Source organism: Mauremys reevesii, linkage group 10, assembly GCF_016161935.1.
Source record: "Mauremys reevesii isolate NIE-2019 linkage group 10, ASM1616193v1, whole genome shotgun sequence".
Lineage (NCBI taxonomy): Eukaryota > Metazoa > Chordata > Testudines > Geoemydidae > Mauremys > Mauremys reevesii.
The window spans coordinates 33,982,252-33,998,391 of record NC_052632.1 but is presented as its reverse complement, the minus strand read 5'-3'; the positions used below and the strand labels follow the sequence as shown (position 1 = coordinate 33,998,391).

The following is a 16,140-nucleotide window of genomic DNA, read 5'->3' as shown; positions in this document are numbered from 1 at the left end:
ACATCTGGTCACCCTAAAATTCACATCTCACTCTTGGGAGGCCAAGCTAGCACTCTGGTGCCCGGTGCTCTGCATTGCCATGTGGAATGAGACCCAGGCTCAATTCTTTGTGCTGGTCTGCAGTTTCCAAGATGGCTGGAATTGCTCCAGGTGAGGGGAATCTCCATTTACATGGGGAGACTCTCTGCTTGACTAGGGGCTTTGAAGGGGATTCCATTGGGTTCCCCTCAGCCAGAAGGATGTAACTCATGAGCCGGAGAACCCCAAGGAGCCAGAAACATAGCGAGGCTCAGATGGAGGTAGATGCACAGAGCTGAAGCACTGAAATGTGGGATCCCCCTTCCTTGGCGATAAAACCTTTGTGGTATCTCTCCTCTTCCTTGGGATTCAGCAAGGCGGCTCTATCACCTAGAGTATTTGGTTCCATGAGGTATTTGAGCTTATGAGGTATGTTCTGACCAAGAAGTTACCTATTCTGGCCCACCTCACTGCACAGCCACCAAACCAGCAGTGCTTGAGACAGCATCTGAGCATGACTCACAAACCCATTTGTAATATACATATGAAAAACATGGGCATCTCAGTCATGACAAATGCATTGGCGTCTGTTTCCAGGAATGGAATGCGTGTGGCTCAGTAGCACCCACAGTTCCAACCACAGCCATGGTCGCTTGACACATAGTCAACCAGTTACCGATCACAATGATTGTTGCACAAGCAGTCACTGCAACTGCTTGGATAATTGCTGCAACCGTGCACATGAGTTAATAAGCAGTTGTGTCCATCTTTCTGAATTCTGAGGCTAATGAGACATTTACTCTCAGAATAACAGTTGTGATTCTCTAATATAGCACCCCGTGTTAATATACCATTGTTCACCCAGAAGGATCCCATGGGAATTATACTGTTTGCACAAGCTAGAACTAAACACGATGTTGGTTTATGTGTCATTATATAATGCCTGCATCTGTAATTTTCACTCCATGCATCTGAAGAAGTGTTTTTTTTACCCACGAAAGCTTATGCCTAAATAAATCTGTTCGTCTTTAAGGTGCCACCGGACTCCTTGTTGTTTTTGTGGATACAGACTAACATGGCTACCCCCTGATACTAAACATTATGTTGATTCTGTAAAAGACATTGCAGATGAACAGCAACTTTGGCCTCGGAAAGGAATTCTGGCTTTGAATCAAGCCACTTTCTGCCTACCTGGACCAGAAGACTCTGTGTCAGGTGGGTTGCCATCTCTGGCTGACACTTCAGTCTCTTGCACTGCTGTGTCTGTCAATAGAAGAGAAGGGTTAAATTTCTCCATTAAAGGTCTCTGGTTGAACACCCAGGAGAATGATTTGAATGACAGTGCTGAGGGGAGGGGAGTTTTCGGTACCCAAAGCAGCAGGTTCCAGTCCTCTTGTGACACTTCAATGAACCTGATTTCACTGAGTAACAAATACAGTCACACCTGGGTCACCAAAGAACTTTCTCAGTTACAGAGAACACCTGTGTGACCCAGAAAGGAGCGATTCTCTAAACAGAGGCAAAGCCTCCCCAGTTCTCCTTCTCACTGTCACAGGTTGGTGCCAACAATCACAGCCCCCGACTCCCACACAGTGCGCAATGGGGTCTCAGCACAGTAGGGGGTGGGGACTAGCTTGCAGCAAACTCAGCTTGGAGGATTTAGAAATGTTGCACGTGCAGTGCCTGGGAAAGGAGAAATGCAGGGAGATGGAGACTCCAAGAGCCCTCCTCATTCAGGCTGTGCAGAGCACAAGGCCTGTGGAAAAGTCGAATGCCAGGCACAAGCAGAACCTCAGTAATGGGAAGGAGGGGGCTGACTCACTGGAGGGAGTTGGGAAAGGGCAGGTATAGCCTATAGGTACCGCCCTACCAAATTTACGGTCCATTCTGATCAATTTCATGGCCATAGGATTTGAACATCGATTTCAGGTTTTCAGATGTTTACCTCTGAAATGTCACAATGTTGTAGTGGGGGTTCTGCCCCAAAAGGGAGTTGTGGAGGAGTCGCAAAACTGTTGTAGAGGGGTTGTGAGATTGCCACCCTCACTTCTGCACTGCCTTCTGAGCAACAGGTGTATGTACCTGGAGGGGGGTCTGATCTCCCCCGTGAGGGCAGCTGTACAGGGGAAGTGCCAGTTCCCTCCCTCCCCAGCCCAGAGGGGACTAGCAGCTGGAGCCAGGGCCATGGTAGGAGCCTGCCCTTCCCCACCCCTCCAATAGCTAGATTTCATGGGGAAGGTCTAATTTCATGGTCCATGACTTTTTCATGGCTGTGAATTTGGCCTCCCTATGGGATGGTTTAGGTTAAGAAATAAGTAAAAAATAAGTTTGGGGGTCAAGTTAGCTTAAGTGTAGAAGAGTTTAGAAAACCGAAGTTGTTAGTGTGAGGAAAGTTAGCGATAAGTTGGAGATCCTGTTATGGGAAAGTGAGAGTTAGCAAGGACATGGCCTGGGGTTATGCTACAGTTAGGTTTTGGTTATAACTGGCTTAAGCAGGGTTTTTAATGAATCTTTTTGAGAATTGTGACTGTTTTATTAAAATGTTATCTATACTAATAGTATGGGAAGGATATTGGTACAGATGTTAATGTAAACCACATGTAATGTAAAGAGTCAATAAGGAGGTAATGGAAATATAAGTAGTGTAAGGGGCAGTTGCACATTCAATAGTCTGAGAACAGCTTCTACTGGGAGTTGTTTTGTTAATTTGGTGAGCGCTCCAATTAACAACCCATGGTACTGTTCTGTCCCAGGGTTCTAAGGCTGTACTTATATACTATAGACTCATAGGCTTTAAGGCCACAAGGGACCATTATGATCATCTAGTCTGACCTCCTGCACAATACAGGCCACAGAATCTCACCTATCCACTTCGATAACAGACCCCTAACCTAAGGTAATAATTGGAGATATACTTATCTCCTAGAACTGGAAGGGACCTTGAAAGGTCATCGAGTCCAGCCCCCTGCCTTCACTAGTAGGACCAATTTTTGCCCCAGATACTTAAGTGGCCCCCTCAAGGATTGAACTCACAACCCTGGGTTTAACAGGCGAATGCTCAAACCACTGAGCTATCCCTCCACCTATGGCTGAGTTACTTAGTCCTCAAATTGTGGTTTGAAGACCTCAAGCTGCAGAGACTCCTCCAGCAAGTGACCCGTGCCCCATGCTGCAGAGGAAGGCAAAAAACCTCCAGGGCCTCTGCCAATCTGCCCTGGAGGAAAATTCCCTCCCAACCCCAAATATGGCGATCAGTTAAACTCTGAGCATGTGGGCAAGACTCACCAGCCAGCACCCAGGAAAGAATTCTCTGTAGTAACTCAGATCCCATCCCATCCCATTTTCCATTCCTCGGATCATCCTAGTAGCCTGTCTCTGAACCTGTTCCAGTTTGAATTCATCCTTCTTAAACATGGGAGACCAGAACTGCACACAGTATTCCAGATGAGGTCTCACCAGTGCCTTGTATAACGGTACTAACACCTCCTTATCTTTGCTGGAAATACCTCGCCTGATGCATCCTAAAACTGTATTCGCTTTTTTAACGGCCATATCACATTGGCAGCTCATAGTCATCCTGTGATCAACCAATACTCCGAGGTCCTTCTCCTCCTCTGTTACTTCCAATTCATGTGTCCCCAATTTATAACTAAAATTCTTGTTATTAATCCCTAAATGCATGACCTTGCACTTTTCACTATTAAATTTCATCCTAGTATTATTACTCCAGTTTACAAGGTCATCCAGATCTTCCTGTAGGATATCCCAGTCCTTCTCTGTGTTAGCAATACCTCCCAGCTTTGTGTCATCTGCAAACTTGATTAGCACATTCCCACTTTTTGTGCCAAGGTCAGTAATAAAAAGATTAAATAAGATTGGTCCCAAAACTGATCCCTGAGGAACTCCACTAGTAACCTCCTTCCAGCCTGACAGTTCACCTTTCAGTAAGACCCGTTGTAATCTCCCCTTTAACCAGTTCCTTATCCACCTTTCAATTTTCATATTGATCCCCATCTTTTCCAATTTAACTTATAATTCCCCATGTGGAACCGTATCAAATGCCTTACTGAAATCGAGGTAAATTAGATCCACTGCGTTTCCTTTGTCTAAAAAATCTGTTACCTTCTCAAAGAAGGAGATCAAGTTGGTTTGGCATGATCTACCTTTTGTAAAACCGTGTTGTATTTTGTCCCAATTACCATTGACCTCAAAGTCCTTAACTACTTTCTCCTTCAAAATTTTTCCCAAGACCTTACATACTACAGATGTCAAACTAACAGGCCTATAGTTACTTGGATCACTTTTTTCCCCTTTCTTAAAAATAGAAACTATGTTAGCAATTCTCCAGTTGTACGGTACAACCTCTGAGTTTACTGATTCTTTAAAAATTCTTGCTAATGGGCTTGCAATTTCATGTGTCAGTTCCTTTAATATTCTTGGATGAAGATTATCTGGGCCCTCCAATTTTGTCCTATTAAACTGTTCGAGTTTGGCTTCTACCTCGCATGTGGTAATATCTACCTCCATATCCTCATTCCCATTTGTCATCCTACCATTATCCCTAAATTCCTCATTAGCCTCATTAGAGACTGAGGCAAAGTATTTATTTAGAAATTGGACCATGCCTAGATTATCCTTAACCTCCATTCCATCCTCAGTGTTTAGCAGTCCTACTTCTTCTTTCTTTGATTTCTTCTTATTTATATGGCTGTAGAACCTTTTACTATTGGTTTTAATTCCCTTTGCAAGGTCCAACTCTACATGGCTTTTGGCCTTTCTCACTTTATCCCTACATGTTCTGACCTCAATAAGGTAGCTTTCCTTGCTAATCCCTCCCATCTTCCACTCCTTGTAGGCTTTCTGCTTTTTTCTTAATCACCTCTCTGAGATGCTTGCTCATCCAGCTTGGTCTACAACTCCTGCCTATGATTTTTCCCCCTTTCTTGAGATGCAGGCTTCTGATAGTTTCTGCAACTTTGACTTGAAGTAATTCCAGGCCTCCTCCTCCTTTAGATCCACAAGTTCTTCAGTCCAATCCACTTCACTAACTAATTTCCTTAATTCTTTAAAGTTAGCCCTTTTGAAATCAAAAACCCTAGTCCCAGATCTATTTTTGTTTATCCTTCCATCTAGTTTGGACTGAATTAGCTCATGATCCCCTGAACCAAGGTTGTCCCCTACAACCATTTCTTCTATGAGGTCCTCACTACTCACCAAAACCAAATCTAAAATGGCATCTCCTCTTGTTGGTTCTTCAACTACTTGGTGAAGAAATCCATCAGGTATCACATCCAGAAAAATCTGAGCCCTATTATTATTACTAGCACTTGTCCTCCAGTCTATATCTGGGAAGTTAAAGTCTCCCATGATCACACAATTCCCATTACTTCACGCTGTTGTCAGTGCACTGATCTTGCATTGATCCACAATACAACAGATATACACACACTCAGTGATGACAGCGTAGGTGGTAACTGCACACCTGTTTGCTTAACTAATCATTTTATTTTTGAATGACGTTTGATTTTATCATTCATAGTATCACCTAAATACATTTTCTGTAACCGACCTAGATGCTTGAACCTGAGTTTTGTTGCAGCCTTATCTGTAACAACTTACTATGAATTGGAAACATTTCAACCTCAAGGTTACAGAAGCTTACACAGGGAAAGGGGTGAATCTGGGGAGTCTGTACCCCTGTTTCCCACTTACCTGAAGCAGCAGGCTCAGATAGGGAAGGGCTGCAACACCCAGTGGCTGCCGTAGCCTCGTTCCCCTGGTCGGTGGCTGTGGATAAGTGCAAAGAGGAGGGGGTCATTTTTCCTTTCCTGGTCACAGGGGATGAGGTAGACAATACAGCTGTGTGGAGAACTAATGACACTGCAGCGCACCTCTGGAGAGGGACTGCCACCAGTCACAGCCAAGAGCATTTATATTGCACACCCATCTCCAAGGCATTTGACAAACACCTCACCCCACAGGTAGGGAGCAGAGATAACATGGGCAGGGGCAATAGGGGGCCGGGGGGGAGAAATTTGTGGAGAATCTGCCCCAAATTCTTTCCTAACCATCAGGATTCCATTAGAGGCCAGAACTTCCCCAGCTCTGCTTGTCCCCGCTACTGTAGTTAAGAAGAGATCTCCCTCAGGAGACAAGGAGAGTGCAGACAAGGCCGGGATGGCTGTGCTGCATTAGGGTCCCATCAGAGAATTCCCTGCCAGTCCAGAAGGGCTAGAAATATCTGGGGGTTTAAATAAAGCTAAAATGCTCCAAGGAACCTTGGAGAAAACAAACCTCCTCCATCAGGAGACCCTGACTCCCCAAGCACATGGAGATTCCATGCAGATTCCCAGCAGTCCCCTGCAGGTAGCCCTGGAGAGGACAGCAATGGGGGGAGAGGAGGGTCCATTTCTGGGGAGAATTCCTACTCACCTCCAGACTGGACCAGCAGTCGGCGGAGGTAGCCATAAAGATCCATATCGGCTCCTAAGACAAGAACCAACATGAATGAGTCCCTGGGGCTTCCTTCCCATGACACAGACCCCACCATACTCACACATGCTTCTAGATGGGCCAAGGAGACCCAGACTTAGGTCTTTTTCTGCCTGCCTGGCTGGAGAGACAAGACTGCTATGAGGTGGCGAGACCTCAACATTGATGTAAATATTTTATGAATAGCATTATTATAACTTATGTTTATAATGTTAGGTCATTACAAACATGTTTGTGCCTTTACTGAACATTCAAATATACCTATAAGTATAATATCACCAGGATGTTTGAAAATATAAGAGTAGCCCAGTTTTTGTTAGCTAGGTTATGAAATGTTCACGCTAATCAAAGAAATTGCAGGAGGCTTCAGCTTTCTGTCATCCAGAAACAAGCAAATGTCCAGAAAATAACATATTCTTAACCATAAAACTGTTTATGTCCTGCAAGAGTATCTGTACAAACTTTCAAAGGCAGCTGTCCTCATTTTAATTTGCTTTAACTTTTATACTATTTTCTTTTTGTGCTCTATTTAAAATATGAGTTGATTATTGGCATTTGGGCTTTGTACAAAATATTTAATAGAAGTTTAATTGCTATAACAAACCACTTGTAACTCTAAGGAACTTGGGTCAAGAATCAAAGCACCCAAAAGAATGTTTTATCTACACCAGAACACCCTCTCTTCTATAAACTGCCAGTTTAGTATAGATCTAATCCTTTATCTCAGTAAAACACATGTTATAAAGAAAAATGTTTTAGGAAAGATCTGGCCCTGTAGAAGGTGAGGATGTTATTTATGTTGGATATTCCAAAATGAATTTAGAGCTGGGTTGGGGGTGCGGGAGGAATAGCTCAATGGTTTGAGCTATTGGCCTACTAAACCCAGCATTGTGAGGTCACTCCTTGAGGGGGCTACTTAGGGATCTGGGGTGAAAATCAAGACTTGGTCCTGCTAGTGAAAGCAGCAGCCTGGACTCAATGGCCATTCAGGGTCCCTTCCAGCTCTATGAGATAGGTATATCTCCATATATGTTAGAACAATAAATCTAGGCTATAGAGTGCACTCTACCAGCCCCTCTTTGCAACCAAACCCTCTGCTTGGGTCCTTCAAACTTTAGAGAAAAATGTGTGTAGTTGAGAAAAAGTTTTGTAGAAAACCTTAGTTGATTTCTAAAATATTGAAATGGCAAACTGTTTTGGAGGGCATATTTGCAAAGTATTTTAACTGAATGAAAAGCATCTAATGTGGTTTTCTAATATCATTGCTACATGTGGTAAAATGCATTATGTACTAACATGAAATCAAATGACCTTGCTCAGCTGATTACCAATATAAGAAGACATTTAAGTCTAGACTATTTATTATATGAATGGGGAATTAATTCGTTACCAGCAGAGCTTCAGCCACTCCTTCTCCCAACTCAAAAACATAAGAAGAATCATCATCAACAATTGTTCTAAAGAATCAACAACTTCTTCAATCACTATTTAATCTAAAGACTTGCTAAGAATGGTTTGATTTTAAAAGACTGCTTCCAGAACTAAAAACCTTCACACAAAGAACAGGCATGTTTGGACTTTTTAAAAACAGAATTTCATTTCCTGCTGAACCCAAATGAAACTGAAGAAATATCTCAGAAAATGAACTGAATAAGAAGAGTTAAAAGACTAAATTTGAAGCTGTTTTGAGAATTTCCCCTACATAAAGAAAGGAAATAGAACTGTCAAGAAAGACTTACAGCCCTAACACATATACCCATTAACAAACTACCTATGCATAAGATGAAGAGGCTCCATGAATGTACGGAGCCAAGGAAAGGGCGAGAGAGGTGTGTTTTTCTAACATTACATGGAAATAGGGAAGAGAAGAGTATAAAAACTCTAAGTGAGAACTCTGCACATGCTCTGCGACCCTGCTCAAACTCAACTCATCCTCTCCCTCTCTACAAGCAAGCTGACACAGACAGAAGAGAGAAGCCTCGGGAAGAAACCAGCCCAAGGAAACCTCCCCAAAACTTCAGCATGTGTTGGTAAGAGAAGTTAACTATAACCCTGCCACAGGCTGCCTACCCCCTTGGTGACACAGGGCCTACCCCCTTTGTGACACAGGGCCACTGCTGACATCACAGAGGCAATGTGGGCTGGGGCTGTCTGGCTAGGGCCAAGGGATTAGAGTTATAAACTCTTGTAACAGTTTGGTTGTGATATAGAAATACTGTTGTAATTTAAGACAGCTCCTTAAATGGTTTCTTCTAACTCAGTAATTTTACTACTTTCTTCTATTTCCGAGGACTTAGTTAAAATTGCTTACTTTGCCCATCTAGATAAAGAGTCTAGTTATTAATAGGATCCGCCTGCTCTTAACATTATTTTGCCCATCCATAAACAATCTTAGTATCTATGACTCACAATCATTTTGGGAAATAAGACCTTGGTTTCAACTTACCAAAAGAAAAGTGCCCCATCAAAGGCAGGGCTGCTCACAAAGGTGTCATCTGTTAAAAGCGCTCCAGAGAGAAGCACACAGATGAGATTGAACAGAAATCAGCCCTTTCTCATTTGTGTTCTGTCTTTTGTTGGTTTGTTTAGTGTTTTCTTTTCTTTAATAATCAAATAGCCATGGTTACTCACAGAGATTCTTTTGCTTGGCTTTAATCCTGGTGTCCCCTAAGGTATGTCAAAGAGCCCCTGTGACTAAACTAGTGGAGTCACCCCCTGAATGGTCAGAAAAAGAGATAGGAAGAGCTAGCCTAGCACTGCTTGTTTCTCTAAACTACATATTTTTACTAAGTTTTGGGATAAAATTACTTGACATCCAACACAATTTAAAATGACTCCTTTCCACCCCACGCCGAGTTCACGGCAGCACAAACTGGTTTAAATCAGAGCGAGTCAAATCAATGATTTTCATTGTGATTTAAATCAGCAAGCAGAGGAAATCTTGATTTAAATCAGTGATTTTAACCTTGTTTTCCATTTTTGCTTTTTAGATATTTACCTAAAGAAAGGCTGATTATCAGAGCTTGGTATAATTTCGTGCTTCTCTTTCCTACCCAGAGGATATGCTAGGAAAGGTCCCTGTCTCCTGTGCTGGGACGGTCGAGCCACAGAAGACTGTTGATGTCTCACATATAATTGCAGATGACAGTGAAGATGTGGATTCCTCTGCGAGTTCTATGTAAACAGGTGTGATATGCTCCAAAAATTGCTCCCAACTGTCTGAAAAGCAGAGCCCAGACAGCCGTGTGCTCCCTCCTCCAGCTCCCAGAGCACACTGAGCCACAGGCTGCCTACCCCTTGGTGACACAGGGCCTACCCTCTTTGTGACACAGGGCCACTGCTGACATCACAGAGGCAAGGTGGGCTGGGGCTGCCTGGCTAGGGCCCTTGGGGTTTGCATCCCCCAGGCTGGATTAAGGGAGCATTGCTCTTGGCTTTTGTTGGGAATTTTAATCCAAGGGAGCCCCGGGGTCTCCCCACAAACCCTGTCTGTATAATGTGTCATGAGAAAAGGAGATTCAACCACAAGGTGCAAAATCATTCTGTGTCAGTCCACTCCAGTATCTTGCCTCTTGCAGCAGCAAAGGGGAAGGTGAAATCCCCACAATGCACCTGGCCAGCTTTGCTGTTCTCTGCCATAGGGGTAAAAAATTCATTCCTCAGCCCTGTGACCATGGAATCCCTGAAGCATGAGACTGGACTGGGCATCTGTCTCAGCATGAGGCGCTCCAATTGCTAGTCCAGCCACAGCTGCATCGGTGCTCTGGGCTGAGAGAATAAAAGGGCTGAGAAGATTCTTTCCTAAGGATACACACGGACACTAAATCTCATTCCTAAAGGCTGCAATGAAAGGCAGTCAGAGCGCAGGACCCGTGGGTATTTCTTGAGTCCCAACATGCTGGGGGCTGTACAAGACAGGGGAGGGCAGCGAATCTCTTGCTTGGTTTATTTGATTTCCCATTGTCCTGAGAAGGCTCTTGTTTAAGGAGGAACTTGAAGGAAGAGAGGGAAGTTTGGGGCAGGAGAAAGGGAGAATAATGTTAGCCTGAGGCGCAGCAAGGCAGGGGGTTGGCAAGGGAGAGCCAGGGAAGGACACAAAGGGAATGGCTGGGAGAGTGGCAGGGGAATGAGCCTGGAGAGCTTGGTGGGGATGAAGTTTGCAATGACTCAACAAGGAGCTGAACTCAAGTGCTGAATGGAGCTGAGCGAATCAGTGACTTTTCAGTTTGGGGGCCAGACAGAGAAATACAAATATATATATATATATATATATATATATATATATATAGGTTCGGTTTGGCCTGAAACAAAATTGTTTGTGTTTTTCGTTTCAGGTTGTTTGTGGGTGTTTTTCAACCCCCACCCCTTTTTCAAAGTTGCCTCAATTTCAAAATGAAAAGTGATCAACATTTTGCTGAGGAATAGTCCAAACAGACTGGCTGGACTTTCAAAACAAAACATTCCCTTTTTGTGTGTGGCTGAAAGGATTTGCTGAATTCGCACGTGGTTTGGGTGGTCCTGAGAGATGCATTTTTGGGGAATTTTCTAGCTCTAGCGTAGAACCTGTGAGGGAGCCAGGGGAGGGATCAGAATGTGCTGGTCTGACGGGTGAGACGATTTTACAGCGGGCTTTGAAGGGGAATGAGAGGAGATGTGGGGGGAGGGCAGAGTTAATGGGGTGGGTGATCAAGGCCTGGAGCAGGTGGGCTGGAGAGGACGAGGGGGATTGTAGAGACATGGTAAAGGAAGGACTGTTCAGGAAGGACAGGCAGGGCAGAAAAGGTGGGGGAGTTGCAGTGTATGTAAGAGAGCAGCATGACTGCTCAGAGCTCTGGTATGAAACTGTAGAAAAAGCTGAGAGTCTTTAGATTAAGTTTAGAAGCATAAGCAACAAAGGTGATGTTGTGGTGAGAGTCTGCCATAGCTGGCTAAGATGCTGGAGAAACAGGAGACCTGGGTTCTAATCTGAGCTCTGCTACTTAGTTACTATGTGATCTCAGGCAAGTTGCTTCCCCCAACCCTGTTAGTCTCTGTTTTACATTCTTCAAGGCGGGGACTCGGTGGTTATGTGTCTGAATGGTGCCAAGCACAGAGGGGTCCCAGATATAGTTGGGACCTCTGGGTGCTACTGAAATACACGTTAATAATAATGTGCAATGGGTCTATTTCATAAGAGCCTTAGGACATATCTGCATTCATATCTTTTTGGTGAGGTCTCTGCTGTAATGGTGTGCATAATGTTGTTTTGGTAGCAAGAACCTCTTTAGTTCTGAGAATTTTATCACCTCTGCCCTCCTCCGTGAGGCCTCTGATGGGTTACAAACCTGACATTAATTTGAAAAGCTTTCAATTAAAGTCTTACAACGTGTTCTTCATTTTATAGACCATTCTGGTAACTCATCAATTTGTCTGAGACCTTCAACATGTGGCCCCTTTGCTCCCAGAACTCATAGTGGGCCTGTAGGAACTGCCTTTGAGGGGTGTTACAATGTAGTTCATGTTGCACCTTCTCTTCCTCTTGTGGATATTGAGGTGGAGGATTACTACCCAGCTTTCCTGGATATGGTGCGGAACCTGCTAGATGGCAACATGGATTCATCCCAGTATGAGGACTCCCTGCGTGAGATGTTCACCATTCATGTTTACATTGCCTTTACCATGGACACGGTGATCCAGAGCATTGTTAGACAGGTGACTTGCAGCATACTGCCAGGGGAAGGTTGCTGACCCCTAACTGTATTAAGCTGGCCACAAGAGGGAGTTCTGTGACTATAATATAAGTAATGTAGCTGTTTAGAGAGAGGCTGGGTGAGGTAACTTCTAAGCTGGTCCAATAACAGATATTACCTCACCCACCTTGTCTCTATAAGCAAACTGACAGTGGGCAAATAATTGACAATGACCAACATGCTAAACATGAATGCTGAAACATTGCTAAGTTTTAGAGGCTTCAAAGTGCTTTCTCTAGTTCACAATAAACTTCATATCTATGTACACAAAAATCAAATAATTGATTCTCTTATGTTTCTTCAAATAAAAGCAGTGGTAGAAGGAAAGAAAACTGGCTAAATTTTTGGCCAGAAACTTGCACAGCTTTTAAATTAGTTTGTTATATGTAATGTTAGAGTTTGGGTTGTATTCAGTCATAAGGATAAGGTCTATGTATGACTGCAGCCCCATTTAAGTAGTTAACATAGGGTTTAAAATTTGCACCAAGGTGAGATTTACCCAGAAAAAGTTAAATGAACTAATTGTTGTCATTTAAAATCTGCCTATCAGCAGTCTTGAGGCATGTATACAGTATGAGCAGTAAAAATATCCAATGTGTCAGCCAATCTACATTAGTTAACCAAACCACCACTCCTCCAATCCACCAAAACAAGCCTTTTAGAATAAATATACCCCTTTCCCATAAAGAAACCACTCCAGAGCCTGTCTGTGAGAGTGCCCAGCTCTGTGTGGCACCTTTAGGACAGCATCCTGGAATTCCCCTTACTTTCAGTGCTGCATGCAGTGATTCTCAGTGTTCTGATAAGAACAGATTTACAAATTTTATTAAGATGATTTCTACACTTGTCTATTGTCACCACCATGGCTCTCACTGGTAAACAATAGCATCTAGGGAGAGGTTCAGGTAATGGCAAACCTCTTTGGGAGGCATAGTGCTGAAAAAGCCTCAGAGACAATTCCCGATGTTGCTTTCAGAATGGGGGAATGCAGAGTAAGTTAGCTATACCAGGGGTCGGCAACCTTTCAGAAGTGGTGTGCCGAGTCTTCATTTATTCATTCTCATTTAAGGTTTCGCGTGCCAGTAATACATTTTAATGTTTTTAGAAGGTCTCTTTCTCTAAGTCTTTCTCTAAGCCGGTGGCCAGGACCCGGGCAGTGTTAGTGCCACTGAAAATCAGCTCGCGTGCCGCCTTCAGCACGCGTGCCATAGGTTGCCTACCCCTGAGCTATACAAAAGTTTAGATTGCATGCTCCACAGTTCATCCTCTAGTGTCATTGCTGTTGGGAAGAAAGATCTCCACTCATCTTCATCGTTCATCAGAGCTGTTGACATCTTTTAAGTGAGTTTAATACCAGTGGAAGATGCTGTACTGACAGCCCTGAGACTGATGACCGTTTTTTGTCCAAAAAACAGGAACAACCAAGTATAAGAAAGTCATTAATTAAGCATGTACAAAGAGGGAAAGTTTAGCATACATAATATATTATATGGGGATCTATTTTTGCCATGAGTTCTACTGGGAAATCAATGAATATTCTGAATCATATTGGGTGATATCCTCGCTCCACTGAAGGCAATAGCATGACTCCCAGTGACTTCACTGGGGCCAGGATTTGACCATTATGTTTATATATCATTTAAGATTGACAGGGTAGTGTAGGTGTATGTGCCTCAGCTGTGGTTTGAAGGAGCCAGTCTTCAGTTCTCTGCTGAGGATGCTGGTTGTGATGCTGGTTTTTGTAGTATGGACACCTGCCCACGAGAAGCTAAATCGAGACCAGAAATTCATTTCACCAAGGCCTCCAAACCCCTGTCTAAGAGTAGCCATTTGCAATTATTACTATTGTGGGCAGGATTCAAACTGACAATTTATAGCAGGTGCCCTTCCCAACCTGCTCTCAAACACAATCCCAAGTCAGCTGACCTGGGCCAGCCACAGTTTTTTTTATCCCTGTGTGAATGTGCCCAGAGAGATCCAGGCTACCTACATGTCAGACTGGTCAAAGACATGTCTCTTTTTTATATATATTTGCTGTATTCAGTGTCCTATCCATTGCTTTCATGCTGACTGGCTTTCTGTAGTAGCTTTTTCTAATAAGCCTCATCCAAGCATCGTGTGCTGCAGCCAAGTAACCTGGGGCAGAGGGCAGGCTCCCTCCATCACACCGGGCAATGTGACACCTACAAGCTAGAAGCAATTTGCTCCGGGAAGTGTCTAGAAGGAGAGCCCAGTGTTGATGAAGTGATCTGTAAATGCTTGGCAGGTGGACGTTGCAGAGGTAGTTGCAGACATTCTTTCTAGGAGACAAGTGAGACGTGTCTTCAGAGGGATCCTTTCCTTTGACTCCTAGGGGGTTCTGGCTGACCATTTTGTTTTCTTTTCTGAAGGAGGCCTGAGGGGTCTCCAGAAGGGCAATGTCAGCGTGACTTCTGGTGATCATCTCTAGTTGGCTGAACGCTGGCTGTGGTGGATGAGGCAGAACGAGTCAGAGGAATTTGTGTGTGTTTATTTTAAATCTTTTTAGGCCATTTATTGAAATGTTTTTCCAGTGTCACAGGACCTCTGGTTTTCTAATACCCTTCACCTAAACAAACAGTTAGTTTTTAAAACCACAAACATCCACCTTTTTAACAAGCTGTTTGGGCAGGGTAAGGCGTATGGGCTCCTGATGTTAATTCAGGTTGAAAACCTTTCTGTTAGTTTACATAGCAGTTTCCTCCTATTCCATAGTTCTGCCCGGTGGTTTTCAATGGCTCCATCAGAATCTGAAAGGAACCTTAGAAATAAATTAACGGATACCTCTAGTATGTTTGTATAATGGTCTGAGCATGGTTTGCGGCTTTCAGAATTCGTTCCTAGCTTCCCAGCTGGAGTCCAGTATCCTAGAGGAAGTTGAATTCAAGGGAGAGTTTACCATGAAGAAAAGCAAGGTCAGTTGCCTCTGCTTTGTAATCAGAACTGACAGAAGCCCACTGAAGTGTCTTGGTGAAACACAGAAAGCAAAGGCGAGCATTCCAGGGTGCTTGTGCAAAAAGTCTGAGGAAGGCTCTTACTGTATCTAAATCAATCTAAGGGATTTTAAAAGTACCATTCACCATAGTTTCTAAGTCCCAAACAGGAAGCACGGTTATTACTGGATAAGATTGGGCCACATTACACCCTCAGGTCTCTGCTCCAAAGAGCTTACACTGTAAATAAAGAAAAATACAAAGGGGGAGGGGAGAGCAGGGCAATATGTGAGACTGTTGCCTATTTGCTTTGGGTCCCTTGCTCATAAAACCAGATGAAAGAGTGTGATGTTACTAACCAACCCCCCATAAAACCACATCCTCCCCTTACCGTCTTCTCTTCTGAGAGAAAGCACGGCCTAGTGCTTAAAGCATAGGACTGTGAGTTGAAGTCGGTGTCCTAATCTGGGCTGCAGAGACTCCCTGTGTGATCTTGGGGTGCTTAGGGCTCCAATCCAGCACTCCCTCCTTGTACAGCCATCCTATTTATGTCACTGGGATATCTAAATGTGCAGTGCTTGTAGAATTGAGCCCTTATCTCTGTGAACCTTAGTTTGCTCATCTATAAAAGGGGGTAATAGATAAGTATTATTCACAAAGGGTCATTGGGAGGGGTATTTCTTGCACGTTTTAAGTGTTTTGAGATCCATGAATGGAATGTGCTGTAGGAAATGCAAGGTATTACTAATAAACATCAGGAAAGATTCCCTCAATTTGAGCTGTATTTTACAGGAAACCATATAGCACAGTGGGGTCCTGGTCGCTGAGTGAGGTTTCTAGGCACTACAAAAATACAAATAATAGTGGTATCTGTGTATCCAGAAGATTATAGATAGTCACTCTAGGGAAATGGCAAAAGCTGCAGTGCTTGAGCCCCATAAAACAAGACT

At 43.7% G+C, this 16,140-nt stretch overlaps 1 protein-coding gene across 1 annotated transcript in view; it reads right to left on the bottom strand.

Moving 5' to 3' along the window:
• Window positions 1–9,074, bottom strand: part of LOC120373414 (maestro heat-like repeat-containing protein family member 1) — a 59,783-nt gene extending 50,709 nt beyond the window's left edge. Inside the window, exons 1-4 of the mRNA XM_039491812.1 lie at window positions 8,957–9,074; window positions 6,451–6,504; window positions 5,731–5,805; window positions 1,210–1,281 (exon numbers count right to left, since the gene is read on the bottom strand). Of these exons, the coding sequence (XP_039347746.1) occupies window positions 1,210–1,281; window positions 5,731–5,805; window positions 6,451–6,504; window positions 8,957–8,975 (220 nt within the window). The 5' untranslated portion in view covers window positions 8,976–9,074. The remainder of the gene's footprint in view (window positions 1–1,209; window positions 1,282–5,730; window positions 5,806–6,450; window positions 6,505–8,956) is intronic.
• Between the last annotated feature and the right edge of the window lie 7,066 nt (window positions 9,075–16,140).